The sequence below is a fragment of the Acipenser ruthenus genome, chromosome 36, assembly GCF_902713425.1.
Source record: "Acipenser ruthenus chromosome 36, fAciRut3.2 maternal haplotype, whole genome shotgun sequence".
NCBI lineage: Eukaryota > Metazoa > Chordata > Actinopteri > Acipenseriformes > Acipenseridae > Acipenser > Acipenser ruthenus.
Window position 1 is genome coordinate 6,968,426 of NC_081224.1, and position 22,193 is coordinate 6,990,618.

General features: G+C 39.9%; 1 protein-coding gene across 1 annotated transcript in view; it reads right to left on the reverse strand.

Moving 5' to 3' along the window:
* Nucleotides 1-3,392: 3,392 nt before the first annotated feature.
* Nucleotides 3,393-22,193, reverse strand: part of LOC117402166 (adhesion G protein-coupled receptor E3-like) — a 43,263-nt gene continuing 24,462 nt past the window's right edge. Inside the window, exons 7-15 of the mRNA XM_059008179.1 lie at nt 13,630-13,811; nt 12,713-12,868; nt 10,506-10,706; nt 8,374-8,609; nt 7,765-7,831; nt 7,356-7,447; nt 6,829-6,988; nt 5,090-5,182; nt 3,393-4,609 (exon numbers count right to left, since the gene is read on the reverse strand). Of these exons, the coding sequence (XP_058864162.1) occupies nt 4,541-4,609; nt 5,090-5,182; nt 6,829-6,988; nt 7,356-7,447; nt 7,765-7,831; nt 8,374-8,609; nt 10,506-10,706; nt 12,713-12,868; nt 13,630-13,811 (1,256 nt within the window). The 3' untranslated portion in view covers nt 3,393-4,540. The remainder of the gene's footprint in view (nt 4,610-5,089; nt 5,183-6,828; nt 6,989-7,355; nt 7,448-7,764; nt 7,832-8,373; nt 8,610-10,505; nt 10,707-12,712; nt 12,869-13,629; nt 13,812-22,193) is intronic.

Sequence of the window (22,193 nt, forward strand, 5' to 3'; positions counted from 1 at the left end):
TATAAGATTTGAACCAGGATAGGACCAGGTCAAACAGTGCCATTGTGCTTTTAAGATGATTCAGTAGGATGGAATAGTTTGTGTGTGTATATATACTGTGTGTATATATATATATTACACATACACACACACACACACACATATAATGTATTTTTTTTTAAGGAGGCCATTATTTAACCGACCCCAGTTGACGCTGGCTCCTGATTAAACTTGTTCCTGTTTGGCCGGTTTTTCAAAACTTTGGTAATCGGATATCCACGTTTTGATCTGGATTATATTGTGACATTTGGTTTTTCAAAACATTGCATTACTGCGATCCAGATTTGGTTTTGGTAAAACGATCTTAATCACAATTAAATGTTGCAGTTGGGTTGTTCAGAATTTAAAGAGGAGATCAGGATTATTGCGATCCTACTGCTGAAGTGGATTTAGCTTTTATTAAATGATCATAGAACAGCGATATTGTGTTTGAATTGTCATGGAAATCACACTCTATGTCCAAGTGTTAAATGCAGTATCTACATATTTATTTAGGTTTTGTATCGATGCAAGCAAAAAGGAAAACAGATTTAGTGGTATAACTTTAAAAAAAATAAGCATACGCCTCCTTTTTCAAAAGTTTTATTTTTATTCCATTTAGATTGTTATTTAATTTCTGCCAAGTAGGCATAAATAAAATAACCATTATTTGCATACGTTATATGTGCACTAACATTAAAAGTGATTTTGTTATAATATAAAACAAAATAAATAGTTGTGTATTTTTCATTATTACCTCGATCTTATTTCTTTTGTAAAATTAGGTTATATCATGAATAAGACCTCTTAAAAAATATTAAGAACTAGCCTATCAAAAAACTGGATTTCATAATCGTGATTATTTGTTATCTTGATAAATGTAATCCAGCAGTGACTTTTTCTGAAAAAAACTGATCAAAATGATCCAGATAAAAGTAATTTCGATCACAAAATATAGGATTCCAAAATCCAGTTCACTTTGATCCAGATTAAAAGTTTTGAAAAACTGGCCCCAGGTGACGCCTGATTAAGCCCGCTCCCGTTCGGTTTCATGAGCTGCTGTCCAAGTTGCTGATCCTAAATTTCCATCAGCATCCCCTAACGTAGCTGTCCAAGGTGTGCTGAACAATACTGACTCTCCTACAACAGCTTTTGAGAAAACAAAACTAAAACTCATTTGCATTGCTTTTTGACTTTATTTTTACTTTGAAAATAACAGTAAGTGCTCCCACCCCATGAGCTACATACACACATGTAGAAAAGTCAAATGTGTACACATCCCCAGATTTAAGTTTTATCATTGGTAAGTGGCATAATTGGTAGGTGGTTCACAAAATACGTTGAAATGTAAGTGTTTAGTGCAAACATACCCTTATGAAAGTTTATCACTGTCACGTTGCAGCTTTCTCACATTTTCCTCAGACACACTATACATTTACCATAGTTTCAACATATCTCTCTGGACTTTACAATGCTTACATATACTTTAGTATTCCTTTATGCTTTATTACACTTTAGGGGGGTGCTATTAAACTATTATACCTAACATAAGGTAAAGACAAATCTCCTTGTATCTGAAATAATTGCAGACATACATACATACATTTAGAAATACTACAAGAAATCAAATCAATCACAACTGTTGTGACTAGAAGCTTTTTCAGTGTCTCAAAAATAGACATTTGCCATTGAATTTAAGTTTCTTTTAGTAGTTCTAAATTCAGCACTATCGAGTGTTTATAGTTATGGATTAGACATATGTAAGACATACAGTTTATATCGCCAGATACCGCTATCTCAATAACTAAAGAACCTCTTAACCAAATCTGTTGGATAAGTGTCTTGATTTTTAGACAGTTGTATGTGGTTTATTTTTTCCCCATGTTTTTCTGCAGCTGTCTTCATCTGTGTGACGGGGTACACCCTGCCCCTGTGCTTATTTGTATTTTGTGTTGTATTATTATTATTTAAATGTACTGTTTGATGTTTAAAACACAATGTTTATTATTATTGTTTTACAGCATGGGAGGGGTTAAAATCCCCATCCAGCTAAAACTCGTGCATAACGTGGCCATCTCCCAAATTCATTATGTACAGTCAGCACTTGCATATCCGACCCTATACAATTTAGACTTCAGTGATGGTTAAACGAGTGTGACGTATATCTGATTATTTCATTTTGGCCCGTTCCAATCCTTCAGGGAACACAAAAATAAATGGCTGAAAGTATTGTGTTTTAAAATAAGTAGGCTTCCATTTAGATGTACTGTAATTGGTTTTGTTGGTACAGTACTCAATTTTCAACATAAGTAGTATTGTAATTTAGAACTATATGATTCTGAAAATATCACTTGCCAAATGAGATGACTGGACACGTGGACTGTAATACAGTACATACTTTTAAATCCGGTATGTATTGTAGCAGTATGTAAAATTCCTCATTAACAACCCAACAGCAAAATTAAATAAAAATGTTACCCATGCACAGAACTGCGTACAATGTAAAAGGCAATGCAATTTAGCAAGATTAAAAGAAATACCACCAGTTTACAGAATTAAAACAGTATTCAAAATTGCAGAATATCGTGCTTGATAAGACCCTAATGTCACAGTTCACTTGCAAATGAAAATGCACAAAAGCAACTAAAGATCACAGATTTAAAAAACAAAAACTGTTCAATGATTAACTTTTACATTTCTGTCTCGTTCACTTTGTTTTTGCTGCATTTTTGTCATGTGAAATTGAAGGAAGCGTTGTGTAACTAAAGACAGACTGATTTGGAATGCGAGAAAACGCGGGCTGTGACGGATAAACAAGTACATTGTAACATTGTAGCTTTGTATCAGAAAACTGGTGACGGAGTCGAAAATCACGTGTGATGGGAAAGTACATTAATTTGTTACATATATATATATATATATATATATATATATATATATATATATATATATATATACACACTGTATATGGGGATTGATTTTATTTGACAGCAAGATAAAACCTTTAAAACAATTGCTACGTGTGCGGAGTCAAAACCAGCACGATACTTGTTTGTTGTTTATTATTTGTTTGTTTTGGACAACGTGCCTTTTGCTTTGTTCAGTTTTTCTTTTGTTTAAACTGTTTGTTTGTTTGGCCATCAAGCCCTTTTTTTTAATGTATTTAATTTAAATCATGCGATCACAGCTGCGACTCACCCCCCAGTACTTGTGCCTGTGTTTTCCTCAGACTTTTTCCCAAAATAAACTTGGACCGCAGTCGTCTCCAGTCTTTCGTATTTACAAGGTACTGTACATTTAAAGGTAGGAAATTGCATTATTGTTTTTATTGTTGTACAAATAAAATAGAAGCATGGATGTGTTTGGATTTTATTTATTTATTTTTAAAAAGCGTGATGCAGTCTTAATGTTAGAAGATACATAGAGCGTGTTGTTCATAACAAGCAGAGAGATGCATTTAAAAATAAAATAAACATAAAATACATCAAATATATTTCACATCAAGTCAAAGTTTATTAAGTTTGATTATATCCATTTTAAGATACAGCTGTGTAGACGTGACTGATTATTGTGACATTATTTTGCACCTGGATAAAAATGGTCACGTAAAATAATTTAATACAGTTATTTAAATAGAATGGTTCTTGAATATTAAATCATTGGACATAAGTGTTTTGATTACTCATCTTAATGTACAATATAATTGAACGATCTGTAAAACACAGGGAAATAATGATTTGTTAATACGTTATTTACCAGTAATGTTAGAAAAGTCTTTGAGAAAAGCTGTGTGATATGAAAAAGCATGATATTTGAACTCCTAAGCTTATTCTAGTTGTTGCATTCAATCAGCCTGTGTTTTGAATCAACATCGTACCATAGAAATGTATTGGCGCTTTTCAAATATAGTGGTGGGATCTTACTCTTAAAATGCAATAACAAAATACAAATAAAAAAATTAAACAAGAAGTCGCATTTAATGTTATTTACCTGGCCGTGCAGGGAGAGAAATGGCAAAAAGAGGGAGGCGTCGCATTACATTTAAATCTAGCCTTACTCTTCATTTCAAATAGCATTTTTTATAAGATACATATTTCACTGAACAAAATCTAAAAATCTAAGTGCTCCATAGTGTGTTACAGACTTTAAACGTGATATGCTGTTTCTTGTGTGAAGGCAGAGTTAGTAGCTGACTGGATTGTTTGTTGCTGTGTCTGGTATGCAGAGGAATGTAATGTTACCGGGGTATCCATAGGAAAGTGCAATACAACAAACTCATGACAGGAATGATAAGAAGTGTGTGCAATGCATCGGAGAGCATGGTGCACGGTTACATCACAGATTTACGGTATTTTTTTATTTATGAAAGTAATTTCCCATGAAATATATAAACCCTACATAAATCATACCCCACACGTGTCAATCAGTTGGTTAAACAAGCCAATGAATTATTTTAGAACAGCGTTGAACCAGTCTGCTGGAATCAAATGTCCCGATGTACGCTGAAGTATAAAATGACTTTTTAGTTGTTCCTCAGGCTGCATGTTGTAGTTTCTACCATCTTGAATTTGGATTCAGGAGCAGTTTTACCCTTCAATAAAAAGAGAAGAGTTACTGACTGCTTACTACTTATTGATATTTTTTGTAATTCAATTTTAACAGATGTTCTGTTCTTCCTTGTCTAGAAACTAGCACAGAATGGGATTCCCATGAAGTTACCAAGCTTTAAAAATGACTTGTTTGAAACAGGTTGGCCACTCCTGATCCCCTGTTCCACACAGTGCCTGCAGGTGGTGCTACTGAGAAGAAGTTTAGAGTTTACGATTATGCTCCCTCACTGCAGCAATGCCCCACTCAGCTTAGGAGACCTGACTGAAGATTCAGACGTTGTCCTCGGATCCCACGACCGAGCCAGCTGCCTCTTTCACACCCAGAACTCGAGAACAGACTTAGTGGTACAATACAACAAAACCTTGCTGAAGGACGTAGAGACTGACAATCAATGAGCAAGTACTCCTGCAGAATATCGAAACACCTTACACATGTGTCGAGTCAAACATAGTGCTATTACCTTTGAGGTGCATCCAGCAGACTTCGTGGTAATGCTAAAGGTATTCCTCCGTCTGCAGAGAATGGTGAACCATTTCCTGTATTCTGCTCTCACCTGGAAACGAATAGTAGATGCTCTCAGTAACATGTGAGCAAAAGAATTCCCTTACCAAATTCAATAAGCACTTCTGTACATGTATATCAAATATATGTCTAACATGTATACATAAAGACAGGTGCTTCCATGTATCCCCAGATTGAGAAATAACTTTAATTCCCTGACAATTGAATAGGACGTTCTGTAGATATATGTCATATTAAGGTACAGGTTGAAAGATCCCTCAGTACAGTGGGGTGTGGCTGTTCATACACCTGAGCCTCAGATTAGAGCGTGCCTCCTGTCGCTGATGGAGCTGCAAGGCAGCAATGGAGAATTTAATGAAAAGCCTTGAATCAGCAGCACTTCATTCAGTCACATCACAACAGAACATTCAAAACTTCCCGTCGCCATGTCATAATGAATGGGAACTGATCAGATTCATAGAGTTATATTTGTGTATGTTATTATTATTATTTTTTATTTAAACCAACATTTAATGTTGTGTGTTGACGTCTTCTCCGTATGATTACACGTCAGATCAAAATGTGTCGTTCAAAATAAAAATTCTATTCTCAGCCTAGATCATTCAGTTTTAAGGAAAATGTATAATTTGGTTGCTGTCTGATTATACAATGTATCAAAGGCAACGTATCCTTTGCTGTAATGTTAGCGAATGTATCTGACACAAAAATAAAATACATAAATAATAACATTATACACTTCTGTGACAAATAAATGACTGATTCAGCACCATGGACATTTGTATACTGTATTTAAACTGCTGAGCGCGGAGGTGCTTTTGTTAATTGTAATGTGACGTGGCCGAGGGCAGTGTAAATGATCAGGCTGGAGTCTTGATTTACATATACTTTGACTACTTTACTTTTTGGACAGTATAGTACTGTAACAAACAGATCTCTACTTGCTCTCTTTTTTGTTTTTCTTTCTTTCACTTCTGCTTCCGCAATGCACGCATGCTTCCACTTACTTACTCCTCTATACCTCCATCACAAAGCTATCGGCTAAGACCTTTTTATCGAGCTTCGTTAAGGAAACAACTATGGATTTTCCAGATACATGCAGGAACTCATGGCATCTAGTGGTCAACCCACTGCACTGCAGGGAACAAAGCGCTTCTCATTTCCTAACTGGCATACTGATTCTGCAGCACTAATCATACCAGTCCGCTTTTAAGAATCAACTGCTTATAAGAATCAGATATTCCGGGACGGATGTGATTCTTATAAACTGACTGCACTGTATATAGATTGTTTTCCATTGTAACATGAATTTCAGCGTGCGACACCTGCTGGCGAACAGAAGCACTTCAGTTATCATTACTGAAATTTCTAGTCACATAGTGCCATCTAGTGTGGTAAACACATAATTGCTGGTTAAATAACTGGCACATCGCAACGTCAATTGTGCTGAAAATTCTGCTGGAAGAATCTGCTTCACTGTGGTCGGAACACGGGGCTCCCACAGTATCTCCTCTGATACTCCATCTTGTACTAAATATACACTTCCCATGTTCATCAATGTTGTGTGGTTGTTTGGCCCCACCTGTTGGGAAAGCTCACAGTACAGGCTGGATATGTGCTCTTTTATTTGAATTGTCACCGAGCACTCTGTCGTGTAAGGATTCGGAGTGGCTACCTTACCTCTCTGTTCAGCAAGCAATGCACAATGAAAATAAAGGACCCCTGCTGAGAGTTGAGGATGACGAACAACAATCTGAACATTTGATCTTGCACCGTAAACCCCAGGACCCAGGTACAGCCCATGATCAAAAACTGCGCCAGGGATTTAAAAACCAGCAACCTGGAAAACAAAAAAGGAAACTTCTTTAAACCAAAATGTTTGTGTATATAAGATTACACCCAAAATACATGCGACATTGAGAATAAGCATTATCCCGAATCCGTATGTGTGTGTTTGTGTGAACTTGGGACTCTGTGATGTACCAGCATACTGCGTTTGCATAATGTGGTCTGCATGCAGCCACAGATTATAAATGAGCTAGGTAACAAGGATATCTTATAATGTGGCTTCTTGGAACCTTCAAGTGTAATCAGTATTGTAAATGGTGTCTATTTTTCATAGACTTGTGGCTATGTAACTTTCTGTTTTATAAATAACAAAGAAAATGGTCATAAGTTTTTGTGATCTGCATTGAATCTGGACCCACCTAGTATCTTTAAGTTTGGATACGTCTGCATTCAGCACAGACAGTGTCGTTTTCAGAGTCCACAGAATTGCAATAAAGAGAAAGATGTTAACCTGCAACATACAGATGTATTGTGTGAAGAAAATGGTTCATTTGAAAGGTTTTATTCATTGCTTTTTTTGGATGGATATTTAAAAAGTTATACATTTTCTATAAAGAAAACCTATAGCATCCATTTATAAAAATGCAATAGACACACTTAGGGGTTGACAGGTTCTTCCATATGTTCTACAGTTTCTGATACTCAAACCTATGCTAAATAATGTCTTAACCAAGTTTAATTGCAATTGGATAAGGAAGTTCTGACTTGTTGTAAAAACCTTATGTAAAATTGTGAAATGTAACTCATCTATTAAATAAACCAACTTACTGCGATTATGAAATATATGGGGCCATGAAAACTCCAGCGGAAATCCCGTTCATTCTTCAGCCAGCATCTGGAATAAAAAACGTTGATGTGAATATGAACAGCATCGCGATCCTCCAGCTCAAGACCTCCAGGTTACGACAAACAAAAGCACACTGTTATGCTAAGTGATCTTCTGTGTTAAATAAAATCTACACCCATTGACTGTAGGATAGGCTGCCAGCCAATACAAACTGTTAGCTGTTGGTACAGTATTGAAATGTTGTAACAAATGCTATAGCACAGTACAGCATATAGAACGCAGCAATGAGGGTTACATCTTTTATGTCTAATAAATTGTGTTTTGTAAGAGTTGTGTGGGATGTTTTTACCATGATCTGTGCTTGCAGATTGATATTTGAATTGTCTAATGATGACATAACATGCTGTGTATTTAGTGAGAGAATCAATATTTATTTCTAAATTGTATGAAAATGGTGGGGGTTGGGTGATCATTTTTGAAAGTTTTTAAACTGGGATACCAAATCCATGTCCTTCCGGTGGATGGGGAAAGACTTTTACCCATACGAAATTCATGGCTGTTTTTGAAAACTAAAAGGAACACAGTCTTACATTTCTTTATCCCCATATCCATCTGGAAAGACTCCAGCAGACACAGCCACGATGACAGCAGGAAGGCCGTACCCAGCCAGCAGCAGGAACCTCCTTCGCAGCGCCTGTGTCTTGCTCTGGCCCACCTCCCTCAGCTTTCTCACCAGCAGGAAGAGCTGCACTCCCTCCAGGCACATCCAGGCAAAACTAGCCATGAAGAGGTAGTGCAGGAGCCCAGCTATGACTGCACACAGCACCTGAGAAAGAACAGGCAGGGGGGCAGGTCAACACTGAAGAATAACCCCTGGACCTGAACCACAAGCAGTCTGCCTGGACTACAGGAACCCAGCTGCACCACAGGTACTACCAGAACTACAAGAACCCAGCTCCTAAACCAGTTGCACCAGAGGGACTACCAGAACTACAGGGACTCTACCGGAACTATAGGAACCCAGCTGCACCACAGGGACTCTATCGGAACTACAGAAACCCAGTTCCTTGTGGTGCAGCTTGTTTTGACATGGAAATCCCTTCCTGTTGGCTCTTATTGTACCACAGTTAATTGTATTGGATATTTACAAGGCCCTAAACAGAGGCAATCCTGTGTAGAAACCTACATACAAATAGTAGCCAAGATTTAGGAGGGGAAAAACAAGATCCCACACAATTTTGTCAGTGGTCTTCAAGCATGGCGAGCAGCCAGGCTGAGTCAATTTGAGAGTCCTTCCCTTTGTACACTCTGAACCCATGAGTGTACCCAGTGGAACTCTCACACAGTTTGCACTGTTTAATCCCATACAGGCACTGTTATGTACTGTTTAAAGAGAAGCCTCCCCTTGAACAGCAGAAGGGACTCATTCACAGATATATTCTGACCAGATGTAGATATCTCTTCATATTTATGCTTCAGATGGTCTAGCCGTAATTTGAAGAGCCTGTCACTAAGGATGGTCCCTCGGGAGAGCCTTAGCATTGTTGCTTTAATGCAAAAACCTTAACATTAACTGGAATCTGCCCCGGCTCTTTGTGGACGGGAAAAGGGGGCCAGCAGGGATTGGGTTGGTGGACCAAAATAAATCAATTCTAGGCGTATCCCCAAAATTCAAAAAATGTCATGAGTGATGATCAACTGGACAAGGTTAATTGGGATAAACCCAGCTATGTTCACACTGCTACCCAGTATGCCATAAAAAGGAGATATTTGAGGCTGGATGATGTTGGGGGGGCTCCAGTGGTAGAATGGCTGAAAATTCCCACCCATCAGTCCAGGCCCACCTTCTGTACTGGGTTCACGCAGGTGCTCCGGCTGTTTCAATTGGCTCCTCTTCCTCACCACTGCTGATCTCCTCACTGGAGGAAGTGTCACTCGGCTCATATTCGCTGCCAGTCATCTGGCACAAAATCACTCCCTGAGCCAGACTCCATTAGGAGCTTACAGCAGCCTCTGCACTGAGCTGCCTTCTTGCCATTTTCTCCCCAAAATAACATCCACTGCCCAGTACAAATAAAATGATTAATGAAAAAAATGCAATAATAAAATGAGATCCTATTCAATTACTTGTGTTGTGAGGGGAGGAGATACAGTAATTCAATAACAAAAGCAAATTAATAATAAAGCTAAGTGTTTTTTTTTATCAGAAATAAAAGATCAATATATATTTGTAATGTTTTTGTGGGAAGAGGAAATAGAAATAAAATGAATCAATTTTATTTAATATCAAATATATGGGCAGAACTGACAGAAATAAATGTTGCTGCTTTTTTTGAGTTGGTGGTTAACTGTGTTATTAGGTTTCTATGTGTGACAAAATGTTACCTGTCCAGAATCTAAAATACCTACCTTGCTCTGTAGTGAGAAATATAAAGCTTTGTGTTGCTGTTGAGTGCTTAACTATAAGTAGGGGGTGATTTGTTAGTGTTTTTAGAAACTGTTAATTGCTGCAATAGTAAGCATGGTAAAGTCATTATCAGTGTATTAAAAAAAAAAGTTGTCATTATTAGCATAACTGAATGTGTAATAGTTATGGTTAAAATAAGCAGAAACGACCAAAGAGAATTATACAGAACTATATTGGGACAATATGATATGAAGTATCCCATTAAGCAATTTCAGCATTCCTTGTATATTTAGGCAATCCTGTCCCATGACATACCTCATACTCTACTTGGAGCGCTCCAGTTAAGAAGAGAAGGTGAGCCAGGAAGAGACTGATACTCAGGTGCAGGTGAATGGTGTTGCTGGCTCTCTGAATGCACTTTGTACAGATGAATGTTGTAATTGCAAGGGCGAGACATAACAAGGCTGCCCCCACTGCAATATAGCTGATCAGCTGGAGCAGCAGGTCTTCCTTATACTGCAAAATAAAAACATCTCAGAGTCCTGGGGACAAGTGCTGTGGGTTCTGTTCAGGTTAGAATACATTTGAGTGCAGCTTGCCTGGCTAACAGTGTTTTCAGGAAATGTCAACTGGCATTCAAAGACACGAATAGGGGTTTGAGATCAAATGTAATATTTGTTTCATTAAATACAAGACCTAAGGGATTACATTAATTAATTAATTAATTAATCCATCCATCCATTCATTCATGATCAATTATATTTTCCAATTATCAATGAATGAAAACAGTGGTCAAACACAAAAGGGACTTTTAAAAAAAATAAATAAAGAGTTTTGTTGTTCACAGGTCCTGGCAGTGGATGGCAAAATCCCCATTAAAAACTAAAGCAACACCGTCCTATCAACAGTAAAGTCACACACAGAAACATAAACTGCAAAATTAACTGAATACAGTAGCAGGTAATGAACAGAATGCTGCAAAGGAAGCAGTTATCAACTACGGGGAGGTGTCGCGGGGACTTCAAAGAGGTCTGAGATGGGTACGTTTGCACCTCACTGTCACTGACAAAGGGTTACACGATGCAATTAATAAATAAAAAATACTATTTCGCTCTGCATCCATGTGACAAAGAGCTTAAATCAAAATGTAAACCAGCCCTACACTTGCTTAACAAATCCTGTTGTGGTTAGCAGTGTCTAAAACGTAGAACAATCTCAGACAGCAGACAAAAGTCACAGTGCTGCACCCAACAAGTTCAATACAAGAGAGGCAAATGGTCCATTTAATGAGACACCCTTTTGGAAGTAACTAGATACAGCACTATTTGCTCTTACAATGCGCCTCCCATATTGAATCATAGTGTTTCTTTTGGATTCCCCTGGAACCCTTGCAGTGTTTGGGTTCTATGTAGAACCATTCTTCTATACATATAGTACTACAGACATTATTTGGGTCTAAATAGAACCATTTAATTCAATAGATTCCCGATTAGTGGTTCCAAATTGAATGCTTCATAACCGTACACCTCAATTAAAGGCTCCATAAATTAAGGATCAGATATGTCTATAGATATGTTCAGCACATACGGTTTATATTTAGACCCTAAACACTACTAATGTTTCACTGTAGAGAACAGCCAGGAACCCTTTTTATTTTGTCCCCTTGATCTCATCCTTGTGCAGGCTCAAACTGCACATGCAACTTCCATTAATGGGACTGCTTTTAGGAGAAATGATCCTCACAAACGTGACAGCACTGGTACTCACTCTGGCTCTTCGGGTCTATTCCAATCCAGGACCTTGCCTTACCAAGAGCAGAGACGCTTACTGAACCCACAGGCTCTGTTAAAAAAATGAAAGACCTAGCTAGAGCACTGCTCAGCACTGTGCAATACAATCATTGAGACAAGATCCTGGACCACAATGGACTGCAGGAGCCACAATTGAGAATCACTGCATTATAGCATAAGACCTTGATACAACTTCTTTCAGTATGTGTACATACCTAGTCAGAGAAAGAATCAATCAACTCATATTAGGCTGACATACTTGCACGTAACCACAATTAAACAGACATACTTTTCATTATTCTCTTTAATGCCTTCAGGCCTGGGTTGTTCTTAAAAACAGTCCCTGATGCCTCTGTCTACCCAGGTTAGCAAATCAGCACACGATAAAAATCACAATCTGATATAGCAAGGTATAACCAATTTGGAAATGTCTAAAATATTGCAGAGTGCACGGGGGAAGGCAGCAGCAGGGCTGGTAGGTGACGTAATCACACATGAAGACATAGGCCCGATATATGCTCCTTTTGCCGGCACTTTTGTACAGCGGTATCAGCGCTATGCTTTAGTGTGAGAGGTCCCGGGTTCGCGCCCGCCCTCCGCCTGTGTGTGGATTGCCTCGCCCTGTGTGATGCGCCTGCCTGCTTTAACCGAGTTCGCTACAATATTTACAATCCTGTGAATATTTTGTGAGTGTATTTTACAATCCTGGACCGGTTTCATTAAATGAATTACCGTCTCCCTTTGCATTATGACAGCGAAGGTGGAGAGATGAGTACAGCTGCAGACTGTGTACGTTTCATTAAACTGCACTGTCTTACAGCCATCCCGGGACCACCATTTCTCATCTTTCAAATAGACGCAGATCAGCCTGTCATCTTTTCTTGTTTCCTAAAAATAAATAAAGAAATAAATAAAATTAAAAAAATGGCTATCCTGTTACATCTGAAGTTGAGTAAGGATAGGAGAAAGGTTTGTTAAAATGCCTCAAATTCCTACACTGTCATGAGAAAAATTACAAAGTAATGGCATGTTACAAAAAAATATAAAAAATAATAACAACAATAATCGGGTCTTTAAAAAAAGAAGTTTTAAATCTAATTGCAGTTAAAAATAAATAAGTAAAAAAAATTATAGAAATTACATTTGCTTTTTAACTTACCTTTTGAAATTGTTATCCCATGTTGACCTCATTTTTTATTATTTTGTTTAACATTTTTATAAATAATATGTTAGAATAGAGAGATGTGGTTTGATAGTTCCATGTTGTGTTGGCTTCTTTCAGTCTAAAATGAGATTATGGGATTGCAGAACAAATGGAGGGGGTACTACTTTCAGTGATTTATTTATTATATTTATTAACATGCCCCAAACAATCCATTTATGTAACTGTAGTACTGATACCAGTTACTGTATCAGCTTTACATGCTCACTGAGAAAGTTAGAATTCTTTGCTCACAGTGTTTTTTTCCCCCTAACATTACCACAACGTTAACTCAGAAAACCGGTAAATTAATTATTTGCACCAATTTTCACCCAGTTTCAGTTTCACATTGGTAGGTTATTTCAAATAAAATAAAAAGGTGCATTTTTAACTAAGCAAACACAGAAATTCAGTGCAAGTTTACCATGGTAACTCTATTCCAACTTACATTTTTGTTTTTGAAAGTGAACTTCACAGACTCGAGGTTCGCTGTGTTTTCTAAAAGAGCTGAGATGACTCTTGAATTTATTTGGATCATTCCAGACTCCTCCTCAGGTCCCCTCTGATAAAATGTGTGGTCTAAAACCAACTCCAGCCCAATATAAGAGACTAAGCCAGCTGCTGCAAAACCTGGGGAAGAAATACACCAGACACAACTGAGTCCAACAACCAAGGCTACAAAATACAAGCAGGCTGGGGTCAGTGGAGGACCACTTATCACTGTCATCAGACTTGGTTAGGAGACCATTCTTTTGAGAGTAGAAAGTGGGGATACAAGAACTTGTATGAAGAGAACCATTACGTAGCATAGTGAAACTTGGCATTCGTACCATTTGTCTATTCACATTTACAAATTACTTTTGTAATGACTGAGTATTACTGTAAGTATTTCTGGGGTTTACAAATGCAAATTATTCTCTTGCCCACGTGTCATTCATTTGATTTGTTTTCCAGTTTCTGTCTTCCCTTTGTTTCTCATCACATCGTATATTTTTAAAGTTCTGTTTTTTTTTGTTTTTTTTGGTCAGTACAAACTATAACACAGAAACAGTCAATCTGTTTTAATTAAGAATTGAAGAACAATGGGGTGCACGTTATTGCAAATCTGAGAGGAATAGTAAGACCATAAATTGAGTCCTTCAAATTGGTTTTGCTCTCCTCAGATCACAGATAATGCAATGAATGTTATTTCAGTTGAGGTACCCCTGCCCTTAAATTAGGTTTCAGTTAAGTGGAGAGGCTGACCATAGGTAAGCCATGAGCAGGGGGTAAGATAGCTGCCTTCCCCGTTAGACAAAGCCAAAAAAAGCAGGTGGAGGCTGGGAAGGAGGAGACTAACTCTGGCGCACACCGGGGACGTAATAGGAAAGATATAAATCCTATCCTTGACGATCAAAGCACACTCAGGCACACACACAAAAGCAAGGCAGTCCATACAGCAGCAGTGTGGGAGAAGTGCTTCGTGGAAAAGTGTAGAGCAGTTTACAAGCAGTTTGAAAGCAGGTTGACAGCTGCAGAAACTAAACTTAAACTTGCAAAAAAAAATTAACATGGTCTTCAAGCCAGTAAACAGTGGGCTCCCGAGTGGCGCATCCAGTAAAGGCGCTCCTCGCAGGATGTGCTCTATAGCCTGGAGATCGCTGGTTCGAATCCAGGCTATGTCACAGCTGACCGTGACCGAGAGTTCCTAGGGGGCGGCGCACAATTGGCTGAGCGCTGCCCGGGTAGGGAGGGCTTAGGTCGGCAGGGGAATCCACGGCTCACCGCGCATCAGCGACCCCTGTGGCCGATAGGGTGCCTGTGGCTCTGCAGCGGAGCCGCCAGATCTGTGTTGTCCTCTGGCACTATAGGTCTGGTAGCATTGCTGTGGATCTGCAGTGCGAAAAATGACGGCTTGGAAGGAGCATGTTTCGGAGGACGCGTGTTCCAGCCTCCGTTTCCTGAGTCGGCGGGGGGGTTGCGAGCGGTGAGCCGGGGATACAGATAATAATTGGGCATGCTAAATTGGGGTGAAAAACCGGGGTAAAAAATAATTGGCGACGACTAAATTAAAAAAAAAAAAAAAAAAAAAAAAGCCAGTAAACAGTGACACCTGCATTATGTGGGAAATCCGACAAAACCCAGCAGAGCTAAACCAAGTGTGTGTAAAGTGCTGCACGATCCAGGACTTGCTTAAACTAGTAAGTATGCTAGAAATGGAGCTGCACAAAATGAGAGAGCAACAGGAGCTTGAGGAGCTGGCACACCCACAATTCATGGAAGTTTGCACCCCTAACAGACAGAAAGCCACCAGAAAGATAGAATAGGGTTGAAACAGCTGGGTTCAGATAGGCAGAGACAGGGGAAGAAAGAAACAGAGTCAAACACAACCACCAGAAATCAAAATGTCAAACAAATTTGACCCACTTCAAAATTTTGATGATCAAAACCAGCATCAAGAGAACAAAAGGAACAACACCCAGTGCTGGCCAGGCAGCAAAAGAGAGTGAGGTCATGGTTATCGGGGACTCCATATTGAGAAACACAGCAAGTTCACTGCGCAGTCTAGACCCCCTTACAACAACAGTGTGCTGCCTTCCAGGAGCCTTTGTCACATACATCACTGAGAACGTGGACAGGCTCCTAGAACGAACAGGAGACCCGGTAGTAGTCGTCCACATAAGTACAAACAACATTGGAAGAGACAGACCAAGATCCCTGCAAAACAAATTCAGAGAGCTAGGAAAGAAATTAAAAGACAAGACCAAAACTGGTATTTTCTGGGATACTGCCGGCACCTTGCAAAGGTTCATATGGACAGCTGGAAATAAATAATCTAAATGCACGGCTGAAATCGTGGTGCACACAGGAAGGCTTCATCTTTCTTGAACACTGGGCCACATTCTACAACAAGGACTATCTATATAGGCGGGACAGACTGCACTTAAAGAAAAAGGGAACCAATCTACTCGGAGAAAGGATCCTCGAGGAGGTTTAGAAGCATTTAAACTAAGGGGGGGAGAAATTAACAAAAAAAAAAAAAAACAGAAGGTAGACTAAATCAAAACAAGGGCAACAACTCAGGTAAGACATCCATTAAATGTATTTATCTAAAGGCTAGAAGTCTCAGAAACAAAATGTTAGAACTTGAAGCTACCTCACTAACAAGTAACTACGATTTGATAGGTGTTACAGAAACTTAGTTATCCAAGAGTGATGGAGACAAATATTATATTAGTGTATACACTGCAGGGACGCAGGAAATGGGGGTGCAGGCGATGTTCATTGTTCCAACCTATCATTGATGGTATCGACACCAAGGACTGTCATGCGAGAGACAGCGTTTACTTACAAATGTGTCCTGACCTAGCAGCTGGTTTTGCTATGATATCTGTGTGTTTAACAATGTGGGATGAAAAAACATTAAAAATGAATCTCTGTAATTTCCAGAACCACATTTAAACCGTCGAGAATAAAGGATATTTAACTGTTAACATGTGTCAATATATTTCTCAATAAACAAATCATAACCTGACTGCCTTTCTTTTTACTAGCAGTAAGAACCAGTCCACGTTCTATGTCTCACTTATTTTAATTTAATTAAACAAAATAAATTGTGCTCTAAACTGTATTTTTAGCGGTGCTGTCTTCTCTTTCGTGTTTTTTTTATTTTTTTATTCACTATGCCCTTTTATAACTGTTACTGCAACAGCCCAGGCCAGTGAGGCACAATAATTTCCATTAGTAGGCTCATACTAGTACTGTATTTGGAATTTGAGATTTATTTAGTTTGGATTCAAGTAGAAACTGACATTTTATGTTTTCGGTAAGTACTCTGAAGAGACGTTCAATCGCTCAGGAAGGCAGATTAACAAGGTAAGCTTACGTCTGTTTTAATGGGTGTATAACTGTGTTTCTTGCTACGGCATGACAAACTGCCATTTTCATTTTTATCTTCCAGTAGAAAATAGTTTTTCCATTGACCATTGTTGATTGTTACATTTTGAGTTGAATATTTTGTAACTGACCGCATGATTTCCATTACACGAGAGTAGATGTTAAAACGTCATGCTGATTTGAACTCGGCTCTCGCCAAGATAAGCACCAACTAAGACGTAGCTTTACAGTAAACTAATGTGATCCATATGTGTCTCCATCCATTTACGTTTCCTTCCATATGATGATGTAGATATCCTTCTGTCTGGTGTTAATGGCTGAAGTGTAATGCTGGCTCCAGGGATCAGCTTATTTTGCCTCCCTGGTGCATCAGCACACACAACGGCTGCGATGCTGGCTCCGGGGATCAACCATAGTGCGGCCTCCCCAGCGCATCAGCATGACAACCGTCTGGATTGAGCTAAGTAGGGTTCATCTCTGGGGTCTTCAAGTGGGCACCTTCCATCCTCGGTGTTTCGTCGACTAGCCCACGACACCTCAAGAGGGCTCGACGGTGATTCTGGCGTCCCAGCATCATCCCCCTCCGTCCACCACTCAACTCAGCCCAGCTTACTTACCCGTACATCAGCGTTTCTTTCTTTCTATTGTGCTTGAGATCCCCAGCCAGAATCTTTCCGTCTCAACCACAGCCAGTTGCTGCTCCTCTCTGCTGCTTCAGATAAGTTCTTCACTGTGCGACGCAACTCTTGGCCACTGAATCCGACGTCTCTGAGAAACCGGGTTGTAGAGTGTGCCACAAATCCTCGACAACCCACTTCCACTGGGTAAACCCGGACTCTCCATCCTCGCTGTTCCGCTTCAGTGGCTAGTTGAGCATACCGCAGTTTCTTCCTCTTATACGCCTCATCTACAGCATCCTCCCATGGCACTGTTAACTCTACCAGGTGAACAAGGCGTGCTGATCCAGAACACAAGACAATGTCTGGTCGAAGGTTAGTGGTGGCAATCTCAGGTGGAAAAATAAGCCGTTGACTAACATCTGCCAGCATTTTCCAGTCTCTAGCAGCTTCCAGTTGTCCTGGGCGAGGATTGGTTTTAACACCTTTTCTTGGTGGTTGCTCTCCTGGGCGGAGGAATGTTGTCTTTTGTGTGTAATGTTTTGATGGAACAGGTGGCAACTTATTGGTCATGTTACGCTTGTCTTCCAATGCTAAGGCCAAACATCGCAGCACCTGGTCATGGCGCCAAGTAAATCGTCCTTGGCTAAGAGCCACCTTACATCCTGTCAAAATGTGCCTTAATGTTGCAGGTGATGAACACAAAGGACATGAGGGATCCTCTCCTACCCAGAGGTTTAGGTTCTGTGGTGATGGGAGAACATCATATGTTGACCTGATGAGGAAACTGATCCTGCTCTGTTCCATTGACCATAGGTCTTGCCAGCCAATCTTGTGTTGTTCCACACTCTCCCATCTCATCCATTCTCCCTGCTTGGCCTGGGAAATGGCCTTTATACACCTCATCCTCTCCTCCTGCTTTTGCACCTCGTTGACTACCAGCTTCCTCCTTTGAGCTGGGGCTGCCTTGTGCCATGTAGGAGGAGCTGAACTGAAACCAAGACCCCCTCTTCCATGCTGAACTTGCCCCATGATATCACCAATTCGAAGGGCAGCCTTTGCATCTTCCACAGCTTTCTTTGCTGCCCACTTTCTTCCAGTTTTCAACACAGGTGCTGCCTCCCTTACGCATTTGTCGCGTGACTCTACTAATGTCATTTCCAGTCTGACCTTGGCGCACTTAAACTCCTCAGTTAGAGCAGAGACTGGTAGCTGCAGTATTCCTTTACCATAAAGTCCCACTCTGCTGAGGCAGCGTGGAACTCCCAACCATTTCCTGATGTATGAACTGATTAAAGCTTCCAGCTTCTCTACTGTTGTCAAAGAAACCTCGTACACAGTCAGTGGCCACAGCAACCTCGGCAGTAGACCAAACTGAAAGCACCAGAGTTTTAGTTTACCTGGTAGAGCGCAGCTGTCTATGCTCTTCAACCCTTCCACTGCTTGTTGTCTAACTTCTCCCACACGAACTGTGTCCTTTAGATCCCCGTCGTACCATCTCCCAAGACTCTTCACTGGCTTCTCAGACACTGTTGGTATTGCCGCACCATTAATGAAGAATGTTTTATCTACTACTTTGCCTTTAATTATAGAGATGCTCCTTGATTTAGTGGGCTTGAATTGCATTCGTGCCCATTCAATGTTATTGGTTAATTTGCCCAATAATCGATTAGTGCAGGCTACTGTTGTAGTCATGGTTGTCATGTCATCCATGTATGATCGAATTGGTGGTAGTCGCATTCCAGAAGCCAAACGCTCTCCTCCTACTACCCATTTTGATGCCCTAATGATTACTTCCATTGCCATGGTAAAAGCCAGTGGAGAAATGGTGCTTCCTGCCATTATTCCAACCTCTAGGCATTGCCATGTAGTGCTGAATTCTGAAGTTGAAAAACTGAATTGCAAATCTCCAAAGTAGGCTTTCACTAAATTTGTTATTGTCATCGGTACACTGAAAAAATCAAATGCTGCCCAAAGTAGTTCATGTGGCACTGAACCATATGCATTAGCCAAATCCAGGAATGTCACATGGAGCTCCTTCCTCTCCTTTTTAGCTGATTGAATTTGTTGCCAGATCACATTGATGTGTTCTAAGCAACCTGGGAAACCTGGAATGCCCGCTTTTTGTATTGAAGTGTCAATGAAGCAGTTCTTTAATAGATAATCTGACAATCTCTGAGCAATAATGCTGAAGAAAATCTTGCCTTCTACGTTTAATAGGGAAATGGGACGAAACTGACTGATGCTTGTAGAATCTTTTTCTTTAGGTATAAAGACTCCACCTGCTCGGCGCCATGCTCTTGGTACAACCTGTTTTTCCCATGCCACTTTCATCAATTTCCACAGAATTCGTAGAACTCCTGAAGCACTCTTGTACACTCTGTACGGAACTCCATTAGGCCCTGAAGCCCTTGCTTTTTTCACAGCTTGCTCTACTTCTTTCCACTTAGGTGCACAGTCCTCCATTTGGTATTCTGGTGGATTGATAGGTGGGATGTCTGAAGGAAATGACATAGGCTCCTGCCTTTTTGAATCTGTATGTGTTTCCTCCAAATATCTCTCCAGCTCAACCTTAGATGCTTTTAGTGTGCCATTCTTCTCACTGGTGAATAACTTCTTTACAAATTTGAATGGGTCTTTATAAAAGTTAGCTCTCGCACGCTCCTTCTTTTTGTAGCGTTTCCGTAGGCGCTCAGCTCTGCGCAATGTTGCAAGCTTATCTTTTATGACCCTTTGTAAGAGATTGAGTCCCTCCTTCTGACTTTGTTCTGCTCTTTTCCATTGGTTCCTCAGCTGTCTTCTTTCTCTAACTAAGCGTTCAATCTCCGTCTAGACTTTCCAGGAATAGTTTGTACTTTTTCCTTCCTTTTTTCAACTCCAAACCTTTCACTTCCATATGCGTAGATGATGTCCCCAAATTTATCCAGCTTCTTTTCAACTGTTCCACTTAATCTTTCCAATGCAACGCAGAGATCTGTGTTTACTGTGTCCCATGCAGTTTTCTCACAAGCTCTTGGCCATTTAACTCCAGGCTTGTGCCCGTTGAGGTTCTTTTGTCTCTTATGCTGGTTTGTCTGACCGGGTTCACAAGGATCATTAGGTTCATCACTAACTGTGTCCATGCAAGTCCTCCTCACATCTATGACAGGGGTGCTGATATCCTGCGAACTGTGGTTTGCTTCCTGTCGCTGGATTTCATTCGACTGACTTGACTGACTTCGTAAGAAGTACTGATCAATGCGAGGCCCTTGTCCCTTCTCCCTCAAGCATTTCATTCTCCCTTGATGAATCTTCAAACCCCTGACCATTGTCGCCTTGCTCCAGCCGCAGACACAAACCTGGAGTTCCATGTCTTTGTTAACTGCAGATCTTGAACTAGTCTTTTGTGAAGTACTCTCCATACTCATATCCGTTTCCGTTCCTAAGTCGTTAACTGTGTTGTCCAACGTTGAGTCATCTTCCGCCCCCGCTCTCGCAGACTCTAGGGGTATTTTTCTTTTTAATTTCTTAGAAGCCTTGGGCGGGTGTCTCCAGCATCCTGTAAACACAGAGCTGGATACTGCCGACAAGGGTAGCTAACCCTTACCAGCCCCAATGGGGTCTCTTTCCTCCTGTCAGCTGTCTCTCCAGGCTGTCACAAGGTCTTTCCCTTGTTGCCAGCTGCACTATTCACAGCAGTCACTGGACGTATCCAGAACTTCATGACTTCCATTACACGAGAGTAGATGTTAAAACTTCAATGTAATGGGGGGAGTTACAAAATATAAAAAAGAAACGCAAGATATATATAAAAGGAAGACGGGGAGGGATGCAAGATGTTTATAAAAGGAAGACGGGGAGGGATGCAAGACGTTTATAAAAGGAAGACGGGGAGGGATGCAAGACGTTCATAAAAGGAAAACGGGGAGGGATGCAAGATGTTTATAAAGAAGGGAGTGGGTGAAACTACTAAGAGATAAAACAATTCAAATCAAAACAAATCAATTTTCAATCTTTCTTTCACTCTAAAGAATTACTTACAGATAAAAGCAACGCGACTCGCTCCATTGCTAACAGGTTTATTGCTTTGTATCCCTGGATTGCAATTTAAATAGCACCCCTTTTAATGCAAACACATAAGAGAATTTATACTTCATGTCATTTCTTTGTTAATTCTACATTTTGCTATTTGTTACATTTAACAAGCCGTGTGTATCCAGACAGGCAACCTGGTCTCACTAGAAAAGCGTCGACTCAGTAGTGCAGTTTGTCTTCCAATTTACGTTCCTGTGAGCTCGCATTCTTGCCGCTACCAACAATGCATTGCGATGTACTGCCAAATGAAATGAAAATCAGCCATTTTCCCCGCCATTTCTTACACTACCGCTTGTGATCTGGAAAAATTCTAGGTAACTATATTTTAATTCATTATCTCTTCATTTTCTTTTCAGAATTGTATATGACAGTATAGTATCGTTTCATCCGAGGCTTGGCCAGAATGTGTCATGTAAAATGTGAATAAAATATTAATAATACGTTA